The 12,428-nt window shown below is 45.8% G+C and overlaps 1 protein-coding gene across 1 annotated transcript in view; it reads left to right on the top strand.

The window, feature by feature from the left end:
* PRRG2 (proline rich and Gla domain 2) overlaps positions 1 to 12,428 on the top strand; it is a 113,549-nt gene that overhangs the window by 92,368 nt on the left and 8,753 nt on the right. The window contains exon 5 of the mRNA XM_082273734.1: positions 1,446 to 1,578. Coding sequence (XP_082129860.1) covers positions 1,446 to 1,578 — 133 coding nt within the window. The remainder of the gene's footprint in view (positions 1 to 1,445; positions 1,579 to 12,428) is intronic.

Below are 12,428 nucleotides of genomic sequence, written 5' to 3'. Positions count from 1 at the left end.
GCAATGTCGCAGTACCTTTGTTAGTAAACACGATGACTTTTGCGCAAACCAATCAAAATAAACTTTTTGCGTTTTTTTTTTTTTTTTTTTTTTTATACCAAACATATGTAGCATAAAACAAATTGGCCGAAAATGTTAAATTTTGATTTTTTTACATTTTTTTTTTTTTGGGGCATTTCATATAAAAAAATTTGAAAAATATTGTTATTTTTGCAAAATTGACGCTCTTTTTTTTGTTTATATCGCATGATCAAAAAATTGCACAGGTGATCAAATGCCACCAAAAGAAAGCTCTGTGGGGAAAAAAAGGTCGTCAAATTCGTTTAGGTACAGTGTCGCACGACCGCGCAATTGTCCGTTAAAGACATGCAGTGCCAAATCGCAAAAAAAAACCCTGGTCGTAATGGGGGTAAAATCTTCCGGGGCTTAAGTGGTTAAGACCACCCATGGATTCATAGAATAAACATTTTAAATGGCAAGCCCACCTACAATATCCAGATGTATCAAGCTGTTAGATATCAATGTAATTTCTCCATCTGCCTTAGCAGCAGGGCCAGATTAACGTAGGGGCTATTGGAGCTGCAGCTCCAGGCCCCTACCTTTTATATAGGCCCCGGGTTGGCCATATTCACTGTTACCGCTCTTCTGTCACTTGTAAACACAGAAGTCTGGCTTCTATGCTCGCTTCCCCAGGCAGCACCCTCAGAACCTCCCCACACAGCGCGAAGGCCGGACAAGGAGGGACAGTTGCCGATGCATGGATGTGTTTATGGGCTTCAGAGACAGCATCCCATGTTGAATTAGGCATGCATGGCTGCACCCTTCCTCCTCTGGGTGCATGCCAAGGCACGGCCCTTAAGGCCCTTCAAAATCCTCAGCACCAAGCCCATGATGCTCTTAATCCGGCCCTGCTTAGCAGCTGTACTGGGTCACCCTACCTATTGCATTTTCCTTCTAATTGTCTGCAGACTTAAATCCGAGAAGACATCTCTGACATGTTTGTATTTATGCATTCTCCCTAAAATGGCTTCTTAATGACTGGAAGGGGGCATCAGGGATTCATGCACATCCTAAAGGATGCCTTCTTGCATAGAACACCTGCCAAATGCCACAGCTTTTATTATTCTATTAGCATGCTTTCTTTGTACTTCTAAAAATTTCTATATGTGCTCTATAGATAACATTACTTTTGAGCTATTGGCATTGAATCAACCAGGCATATTTAGCATAACAGATCACATTTATTTTTAACGTTTTTTTTTTTCCCCCGTTTATTTGCTCTTATTTTTTAAAACATGGCACTATGTTGATTTTATATGCTCTGCATTCCTGAAGATGCAGAAAAGATTGTGCTTCTTTGCTTTGCAGATCTGCTGAATTGAGCTAGTGTGGGCACCACTATGGTCCGAGACTCACTCTATTGTCTTCTTCCTCTGTTTATACAGGAAATTCTCCTACACTGGATGTTGCTGGCCTTGTGGCCGGGCTGGTAGCAGGAGTAATAATTCTTATAATGATCGGAGTTCTTATTATGTACTGTGTGAGATACAGGGCCAAAGAAAGGACAAGACAAGGGAGGTAAGTGAAGTGCTGATGGTAAACATGTGTGAGTCATGACATGAACAATGGAAAACAAAACCAAGCATCCCACAGTCTGATGTTGGTTTGACCTTGCATGCCAACCACAACTACATACCTCTGAGTATATCTAGCTACCTAGAGACTGCTGTTCTTTGCTCTAAAAACACACAAGAATAGAGAGCGCCACCAGTCCACATTACTATATAAAATGGGGATCTCTACTTTTCTTCCAGGAATTGTAAAACCTCTTTTATGTGGTTATGGCATTTGTTCTTTAAGCTCCTTCAAAACACATTTAATGTAGGTCCAGTGTTTAAAATTAAACAGTCCACCTTTCTTGATATGATTGAAGATCACCCCTCTAAAGCCAGCCATAGATGGTATGATTTTTTTTTTTGCAATCATGGGTTGCAGGAAGGAAAATCGATTGATTCCCTCAGCAACACTTAAAGCAGAGTTCCACTCAAAAGTGGAAGTTCGGGTTTAGGGACTCCTGACCCCCTGACATACCACATTTGGCATGTCCATTTTTTTTTTGGAGGACAGGTACCTAGTTTTGACAGGTACCCACTCCTACTTTCGCTCGTGCCGCCTAGGCAGCTCGAGCGAAAGATCTCCTCTCCCCCTCCCTCCCTGCAATCTTCTGGGACATGTCACAGGTCCCAAAAGATTGCCCGGCCATTCAGGACACAACGCAACTTGCAAATGCGCAGTGCGCACCCGGCTGTGAAGCCGCAAGCTGTCACAGACGGGTACCCACACTAGTGATGCTGGCACCAGGGAGAGCCGAGGGAGAGAACTGAGGGTTTGGGCGGCCGCATCGCTTGACCGTGGGAAGGGGGGTGTGTGTTTATTAAAAGTCAGCACATACACATTTTGTAGCTGTTGACTTTTAAGAAACACAGAAACCGGTGGAATTCCACTTTAAACCTAGTACACACGGACTGAATGTTGGGCGGCATCAACCGTCTGACATTCAGCCTGTGTGTACTGCAGTCGGGTGACTCGCCAATGGCTGTAATCACTGACCGGAGTGTTCTAGTGAGGGGGCTGTCCCCCCGTCAGAACATAATGCCACAGCAGGGGAGATTGCTGTACTAACATCTGATTTTCTCTATCGCTCATTGACAGACGTAGTCCTCGGTGATACAGCACCTTCGGGTTATGTTGCCTCCACAGGAGTAGGACTAGACAGGAAATAAAATGCTCTGGCCACACCCTAGGGGCAGTCCCAGAGGGTATATCCTCTCTCTCTCTCTCTCTGCCTCAGCAAATCAGTTTTTTTATGTCTAGTCAGGAGTAAGGACCTAGATACCTTGCTGGGATCTTCGGTCCTGGCAGGATTTTTTTCTTAGAAAATAATTTTTTAAGACAGCTTTTTTTCTCCAGTGTTCCTGTGAGATCTTCAAGCAAGAAAGCTGAACTGGGCGACGGGCTGGATGTTGAGATCCGGTGGTCACCCCAGTTCAGCCTACGAGCGCGTGCAGGCCCTAGCTCCGCGCTGGGTCGGCCGCGACATAGTCCCACTGGACGGGGACTGACCCTGCGAGTTAAACGTCTCGCTGAAACGCCAAAGACCATGAGTCACGGCGCCCGTATTGGTCGACAGCCCTCCCACCCCGGTGGAGAGGGGTACTGTCAGGAGTTGGCGCCCGCCTGGTTCCGGTATGGTGAGTAGTATGTTCCCCCTTTCCCCCTGACGGGTCTTGTGGTGAACGCGAGCCCCTCTCTGTAATGGTAAGGATGGGTTCCCCTCTATCCTACAACATGTCACAGATCCCCCTAATTGAGTGTGATTTTTGTGTACAAGAAGCCAGGAGGCTTGGTTTGGGAGCTGACAATCTAATTGTAAAGATGTGAAAATGATTGTAGTCAGTGGCAGTACTAGAACTTTACTGTGATAGTATAAGGTATCCTACCTGTCAGTAGCCACATGGCGATGTCTATACATGTATACTGCATTCCAGATCATTCCTCCAGCTAAGCAGCGGACCGCATACGGCCCGCTAGGGTCCAGTACCTCCGACCACGCTGACCACCATGAGGGTGAAGGGTTGTGAGGCCGAGATCCTTCTGCAGACATGCCGCTATTCTGTGCAGGCCGCCGCCATTGTCTGGTAGATCGCACAAGGCCGCCATTTTGGTGTAGCCTTGTGTCTCCAGCATGGGGGCGGCCATGTTTGAGGTGACTCAAACACCTCATGGAGCCAGGGGGAGGAGCCGGCAGGCGTGTTAAGGGGCGGAGCCGCCTCTTTTACCCAGGAAATAGGGCCAAAGACTTCCTGTCTGTAACAAGACAAGCACTGAGCAAGCTGATGAAAACTTCTGTGCATCAGGGATGAGCCTTGGGGTCTGTCTCTCTCTCTGTGGGGTCCAAAAAGGCAGGTAACACTGAGGGGCGCTGTTGCGACTGGGGGACACAAAAAAAAAAAAAAGTTTTTTTTTTTTTTACTTTGTCATTTTTTGTCGCTGGCAAGTGTCTTGTATAATCATTGACCCTGCCGCATAGGTATCCCCTCCTGATCCCCTCAAGGTGGCCGCAGGACCCTCCAGTACCCCACTTGTTTTTAATGCATTATCGGCAATTTTGGAGTCTTTGGTATCCCGGGTGGAGGTGGCCTGTCAGGGACGGGGATCAAGTAGCGACCCCCGCCTACCCCTATTGTTTATCAGATACTTCAGATACGGATTCGGAACTGGTCAATGCAGTTGCAGGTCCCTCTTAGGGGGTTGTTGTCTCAGGTAATATCTCCTCAGCAGTGAGGAGCACGTTTCTGCCTCCGCCATAGCACAAGAGTGGTGGATGCACTAGTTGTGTCCGTCCGGGAAACCTTTAGTCTTGAGGTTACACCGGCAGAGGTAGCTGAGACTGAGATTCCTTTTTGGTACTTGTTAGCCTACCAAAAGGGCGAAGGATTTTCCTTTACCCAAATGGGGTCGTTTTGAAACGAACCCCTGTTATTTCCAAACGCATGGCTAGGTGCTATCCGTTTGAGGAATTCCTCTTTATAGAATAGACGGTACCACCTGCTGTCTTGCCACAGACTGTTAGGATAAAAAGACCTCGTAACTAACGAGGACCTTCCTTTTCTGCTCATATAGAGTTGTTCGTTCCGCGAGGGCGGGCGATAAGGCGAAACCCTCCAAAGCCCCTTTAGAGGGGTTTCAAAGGGCGCTGGTCGGGTAAACAAAGAGTCCGGCTCAGCCAAGCCTGAAGAATATAGCCTGATGCGCCCCTACCCATCTCTGGGGTGGGGGGGGGATGTCTTCACCGGTTTCTGGAGGACACAGGATCGAGTTTCGATCACTTCCACCGGTGCGATTCTGCCCTTCTAACATTGAACGGTTTCAGGGGTTCTATTCGAACCTATTCACAATGCCCAGGAAAGAGGGCAAGGTGCGTCCAAATCTGGACTTGGGAAGAAATAGAGTCCATCCGTACAGTGGTGGCCTCCCTGCATAAAAGAGATTTCCTGGCGTCCATAGACATATAGGATGCCTATCTTTATATCCCCATCATCGCAGGACATCAGCGTTTTTTCGCTTTCCCAAAGATCATCCCTGGTTCCCACCAGGAGACTGAACTATCTGGGCCTAAGGTTGGATACATCCTGGGCAAGAGAGTTTCTCCTTGCTGGGAAACTCCAGAAGGTTCAGTCAACGATTCGGATGTTGCTGTCCGTCAATTGGCTGGGACTGATGGTGGCCTTCTTAGAGGCAGTACCGTATACCCAGTCTCATACCTGAATTCTCCTGAAGGAGATTCTTTTTTAATGGAATCAGAATTCCGATTCCCTGGACAATCGGATCCGGTTGAGCGAGCGGACCAGGAAGTCTCCGATGCTCAACCAGGGGAAGTCATTTCTTCCAATAGTATCCAGATTACCAATAAGGGTATCGGAATTGAGAGCGATCAGATTTTGTCTGATTTACTGGATCGAGCAGCTCTAGAGCAGCCCGATTCGGATCCAATCGCATATGGCCTCTTCATCCAGAGGTTTTTTCCCTAGCTGTCCCTTCATTGGGACATCCCGGATGTGGATCTGTTGGCACCTTGGCCTAACAGGAAGGTGCGGAGGTTTGTAGCTCGCGCCACGATCCTCTAGCGGACGCAGCAGAAACGCTGATCGCCCCGTGGGGGCAGTATCAGCTACGGCATGCCTTCCATCCTCTCAAGTTGCTGCGGGAACTTCTTCGCAGGATAGAGGTGGAGGGAATTCCAGTTATTCTGGAAATTCTGGATTGACCTCGTCAAGCCTGGTACGCCGACTTGGCGAGGCTAGTCGCGGACGCTCCTTTGAGACTTCCTCTCAGGGAGGATTTGCGGGTTTCAGGGACCGATCTTCCATCTTGCTTTACAGTCGCTGGCTTAATGGCCTGGCCATTGAGACCCAGGTACTGAAGGACAAGGGAGTGTCAGCTTCAGTTATTCCTACCTCCAGTTAAAGCAAGGAAAGCGACTTCCAGCACATGGAAGTCTTATATTGCATGGTGTGAATCTATTGGATTTTCCCCACATACCTATTCGGTGACCCGAATTTTGGTCTGTCTGCGACAAGGGGTTGAGCAGAAACTATCCTTGAGCACGATCAAGGGTCAGGTTTTCGGCGTTAGCAATCTTCTTTCAAGAAACCTTTGGCTAATCATTCCTTGGTGCGGAATTTCATCCAGGGGGTGCGACATCTGGCTCCGCCAGTGCGCGCACCCTTACCGCCTGGTATCTTAATTTAGTGTGGTCGGTTCTTCAGAAACTTCTCTTTGAAGATATTAGGGAGATTCTCTTGCTTACATTCCCAGAAGGTGGCCTTCTTGGTGGCCATTACTTCTCTACGCAGGGTGTCAGAACTGGCCGCATTATCCTGTCGTTCCCCAGATCTGGTGGTTCATAGGGATAAGGTGGTTCTTCTTCCGAATCCATCCTTCCTTCCTAAAGTGGTTTTCGTAAGACGGACTCACTTTTTGTGATCACGGATAGCCCTTGAAGGGGGTTGCCTGTGTCTGCCGCGACCATATCTAAATGGATCAGTCAGACGGTGGTACAGGCTTATTCTATTAAGGGTCGGAATCCTCCGTTCCCTGTTAGGGCGCACTTCACTCGAGCGCTCAGTACTTCCTGGGCCTTTCGCCATCAGGCGTCAGTGGTCCAGGTATGTAAAGCGGCCACCTGGTCGTCGGTACATACCTTTTACAAAATTTTATAAAATTGATGTGATGGCATCGGCGGATGCCTCATTTGGCCGCAAGGTTTTGCAGGCCGCAATTTGAGGAGACCGGTGGTCTACCTCAAGGGTTTTTTTCTGTTTGAAAATTTTTTTGTTGAGTCTCATCATTAAGGATGAGCATTGTAAACTTCTAGTTGGCACGGGTTGGGCCTTCTAGATTTGGATTTGATTTCCATTTTCCCACCCCTCATTTGTGATACTGCTCTGGGGCTTCCCGAAGGTGCTGTATCACCGAGGACTACGTCTGTCAATGAGCGATAGAGAAAAATGGATTTTTGTAAAATCTTACCGTAAAATCCTTTTCTCTTAGCTCATTGACAGACGTAGTACCCGCCCCTCTGTTTTTTTGAGTTGGGTTGGGTTAAATTCTCTAAAGACTGCTTTTATGACATAACTGATTTGCTGAGGCAGAGAGAGAGAGGATATACCCTCTGGGACTGCCCCTAGGGTGTGGCCAGAGCATTTTATTTCCTGTCTAGTCCTACTCCTGTGGAGGCAACATAACCCGAAGGTGCTGTATCACCGAGGACTACGTCTGTCAATGAGCTAAGAGAAAAGGTTTTTACGGTAAGATTTTACAAAAATCCATTTTTTAGTTCAGTGACTTTGACCTGAGCTGTCAGTTTTTTTTTTTTTTTTGTTTTTTTTGTTTTTTTGGTTTAACCCGCTGGATTGAATAAAAAAAAAAAGGAAATAGTGTTGTGCACGAGACTTTACTGTCTTCACCGGGGGGGGGGGGGGGGGGTTGAATACTGCTAGCGGCTATAGACATTGGCAATAATCACATGAAAAATCTGACATGCTAGTTGTTCAGTTAGCTGATTGATCGATCAACTTGGGTACAATCAGCCTGCCCATACATCGTTCAAATCTTGACAGGTCCCTGCTGAACCGGCTGAGATTTTAGCCATCTGTGGCTGATTAAGTTCCACCATGTTGCCTGCAGCCTAGCAGAGTTCATATGGTCTCCAAGTGCATTGTACTGCTTTTATGTCATTAACATTGCAGGGAGCCTATTATTTTGAATCAAACAGACATTATATATGCGGCCCAAGATTAGAAGGAAGTAGAAGGAAGGAAGTCTTCTTTTGTAATACAAAAATATGGTAGCTTCGTACACAGGGATGATTTTTTACTATACCTAGAAATTTTTAAATATTAACACCTATCCACAATAATATTTTCAGTAAGTTGATCGTTCCTATATAATCTAATAAAGCATTTAAACAATACTATTGATTATTAAATTAACATAAAGATCATGGGGCTCCAAAACGTGTATGGTGATGGTCTTTTGGGGTTTAATCCCACCGTTTATCTATGTAAAAAAGAAAGAACTAAAACTGAATGCCAGTTTTGTAGAGTTCCTTTGCACTATATAGTGCAGTTTTTTTTTCTAAGGTAACCCAGTGGTGTGCAGAGGTGGTCAAACAATGAACATATTAAGTTAAAAAAGTAAATACACACTAGGTTCCATTCACACTACCGCGACTTGTCAGCCTGACAAGTCGCGGTCCATGCACTGCTACAGGACCCGTTCTAATAGGAGCGACACAAGTCGCTCCGACTTAGAAAAAGGTTCCTGTACTACTTCGAGGCGACCTCGGAACGACTTGCATTGACTTCAATTATGTGAAGTCCGTGCAAGTCGCGGTGCACGGGACTTCACAGGTCGCCCCCGAAGTCGTGCAGGAGTCGTGCCGCTTCAGTGTGAATGCGGTCTTAGGGTTGTGGCTTGATGTCATCCTGGGCACAGACCTAAAAACATCTTGACAAATACTGTCTTGGGTCACCCAGCAACGTTTGATAGCTGTTTATATATTTGGGCCACAAAGTAATTTGCATACTTCACCCATCTTCTGCGGCTGCTAGGAAGGAGCCTTGCTCTATCTAGTAGACTCAAAATGATGCTGCACAATGAGGGTGCCTTAGACGTGAGGGTGTCTCAAACAGAAAACCTATATTAATGCTCTCTGAGAGCCTAAAGAAGTACACCCATATTTAAAAAATGAACACAGATAAATCAACTTTTAGAATAGATAACATGTCAAAAGAGTTAAAATTCTGTGTAGCCAATCTAATGATCAAGGAAATCCTGCCAGACCATTGTTTTAAGCTTGATCATTACACTTTCCACCACAGCTTCCTGATTGGTATAGGATAATCAGTGAGGTCTTCTAACTCTAAACTTACCAAAATGATGTAGTATGAGAGCTAACCTCAAACAGCCTTTTCAGTTTCAGTAACACGCAAAAATCCAGGATATTGCTGCACACCTTGGTATCGTTATTGATCTGAAAGGAACATAAAAGGTAACGCATTTTGCGCAAACGTCAGCGCTTACTCAAGGTTTGAGTAAGCACTGACTTTAGCACGAAACGCGTTACCTTTTATGTTCCTGTCATACCTGTAATGTAATTTTTTAATGTTTCGAAAAAAATACCAAGAAGTGCAGCAATATACCGGATTTTTTCATGCTACTAAATCTTAGACAAGCTGTGCAGCACAGTGGGTTCCAGTTCACAACATGTCCGAGTCAATCATTCACCTAGAGCGGCATTTCTTTGGCTTTACCGATCCAGCCTTTTCAGTTTGTATCTAGTCACGGTCCTTGCACTATTAAATTGTTAGTAGATCTTCCAAAGATTGTATAATTAAATTGTAATTTATATTTTACCTTTAAAAAAAAAAAATGCAATGTATATGGCGAGCTTTAAAGCGGAGTTCCGGCCTCAAACATTTTTTTTAGATAAAAATAGCCCCGGGACAGTCAGGGCTAGTGCATTTCAGCAACGATAGCCTCTGAACTGTCCCTGGGTTCACTTACCTTTTAAGAAGAAACACTTACCTTTTGAAAATGTCTTGTCCAGCGCTGCCATCTCAGGTGTGGGCAGCTGAAGCCAGAGCATCCTCTTCGGTGTCCTCTTTGGTGACGTTGGAGTCCCAGAATGCCCTGCACCGGCCCTGCTCGTCACTTCCGGTGCAGGTGCGTCATCTTTGCACAGCTTCTGGGCATGCCCAGAAGCTGTTCCGCAGAGAAAAACGCACCTGCATCGGAAGTGACGAGCAGGGCATTCTGGGACTCCGTCACCGAAGAGGACACCGAAGCTCCTGGGAGCGATGACGTTCGGCTCCCAGGAGTCAATGCAAGCAGGATGAGACGGTGCGGGCCGCGGCCGCAGAGTGAGGAAGAGGAAGGAAGGTAAGTATATTTTCTTTAATAACAAGGTAAGTAAATTAAAAAAAAATTAAATTGTCCAATTCTTTTTCAGCTACATTACAGCAAGCGGATGGTGTAAAGTCGGTTTTGAGGCCGGAACTTTGCTTTAAAGTGTAACTCCAGCCTATTCCTAACTAAGGCTAGCCATACATTATACCATTTTCTTACAATTTTCTGTGCAATTTTCTTTAGATTTACCTTCAACTATGTAGTACAAAGGCCTGCCTTATAGGATACAATTGAAAGTGTTGTTTAGTCTTGACCCCATATTATATGTTTTTTGGTAAATCTAACAGAAAATTGTACAAGAAGATTGAACATGTATGGCCAGCCTAAGGTGAAATCTGCCCCCCCCCCCCCCCAACCTTATGAAAGGAAGATGTGTACACTTTCCTATTCTGAGAGCAGTCTGGACTGGATCACCCTCAGAATAGGTAGGTATATACATCTTCCTTTCACAGGGTCGATGGAATAGAGTTTAGAAGGTGGGGGGGGGGGGGGGGCAGGTTTAAGCCTAGAAAGGAATAGGCCGGATTCCACTTTAAAGTATACTAAAGGCAAAACTTTTCTTTAAGTTTTGGATAGAATGGAAAGGGATTTGAACACATTTGGGTTGTCTCCAGAAAAGTAATAAAGGAAAAATCTTCCAATAGGGCCACAAGTTCTGATGACCTTGGGGTCTCCAAGAAATTCCCTTAATTTTCAGGGATTTCCTCTCGCGTCCTGTTCTCCTATGGGAGAGAAAGTAAAGGGAAATCTCTGCAATGGGACACAGATTGTGAAAAAAAAATCAGACGGGTAAAACCCTCCCTTACTTTATCCAACAAATATAACAACGTTTTGCCTATAGTGCTACTTTAAGCTCACCATTGAAGTTCGAAGCTGACCGTACAATTGCCTTTAGATTGACTATATAACTATGTAAAATGAGAACCTACCTAGATTATCCAGTCAGGCTGGCCCCTTCCCATCAGTCTCTCTTTGCTGTGACACAGATAATTTACCAACTGAATTTAAAAATACTCTTTTGTTAAATAAACATATACCAGATTTACACAGTGGTCTTTATACAGTGCATCCAAAAAGTATTCACAGCGCTTCACTTTTTCCACGTTTTGTTATATTACAGCCTTATTCCACAATGGATTAAATTCATTATTTTACTAAAAATTCTGCATACTATACCCCATAATGACAATGTTAAAGAAGTTTGTTTGAAATCTTTGCAAAAATTTAAAAAAAATTCTTTCACGTTTTCATTATGGGGTGTTATTTGTAGAATTTTGAGGAAAAATTGGATTTTTGTTCTACCGTAAAATTATTTTCTCTGATGTTCATTGAGGGACACAGCTCCTGAATCTTCTTAACCATTGGGTTATGCTGCCCCCTACAGGAGTAGGACACTATGCAGGGAAAAGCTTTACCATGCCTATGGGACAGTCCCAGGGGATATACTCCCACACTCTGCTATAGGCATTCAGTTTTGTTGCAAGCAGTGTGAGAAGAAAAATACCCCCAACTCAATAGAGGGGTGGGTGCTGTGTCCATCAATGAACATCAGAGAAAAGGATTTTACGGTAAGACAAAAATCCAATTTTCTCTTTCGGTCATTGACTGGCTCAGCTCTAGAATCTTGACAACACGAGGGGTTGGGAAAACACAGCAGAAAAAATTCCCAAAAGGCTAAACCTAGCCAACTAGGTAACATGCAGCTCAACCAGGAACAACTGGAGCTAACCTGAAAAGAATACACCTCAAAGAGGACCAGGTCCTCTCAAACAGCGGGCAAAAGCAGCATCCTCAGATGCCAGTACATCCACTTTATAACATTTCATGAAAGTGTGCACAGACGACCAGGTGGCCGCCTTGAAAACCTGTATCACTGACACCTGATGGCAGAAAGCCCAAGAGGCACTAAGCGCCTGAGTAGAAAGTGCCTTAACAGGGAACATAGGAACCTGACCATTGATGGAATAGGCCTGCACCACCGTCTGTCTCGGCCATCTGGAAATGGTCATGGCAGACGCGACCAACCCTTTGTGAGGCGGACGCACAAGCAAGGTACCCAGATGGTCCACAGCGCTAAAAGGGCAAGTGCGCAATAATGGCGGCATGCTGTCATCAAGTGGGTGACCACCCCCACAGCGGCCCCCCTTCCAAGCAAGGCACCAAGCTGGCCGCAAGGCCAAGTAGGCCGCAAACCGCAGCCTAAATTTTGTTGTAGGCCCATCCGCACAGATCCCATCCAAGAGAAGGTGGGTGGCTACAGGACACTCACAGGGGCTGCCCCCCCCCCCCCCTTTGAAGGCACCCATTTGGCTGCATGGCCTAGTAGGCCGCGAGCCATGGGCTAAATTTCCGTGGGCACCCTGCTCCCTGGGTGTAAAGCCTGCCGGAGCCAACCA

Source organism: Pelophylax lessonae, assembly GCF_965119305.1.
Source record: "Pelophylax lessonae genome assembly, chromosome: 12".
Lineage (NCBI taxonomy): Eukaryota > Metazoa > Chordata > Amphibia > Anura > Ranidae > Pelophylax > Pelophylax lessonae.
This window is presented reverse-complemented; position numbering and strand designations above follow the sequence as displayed.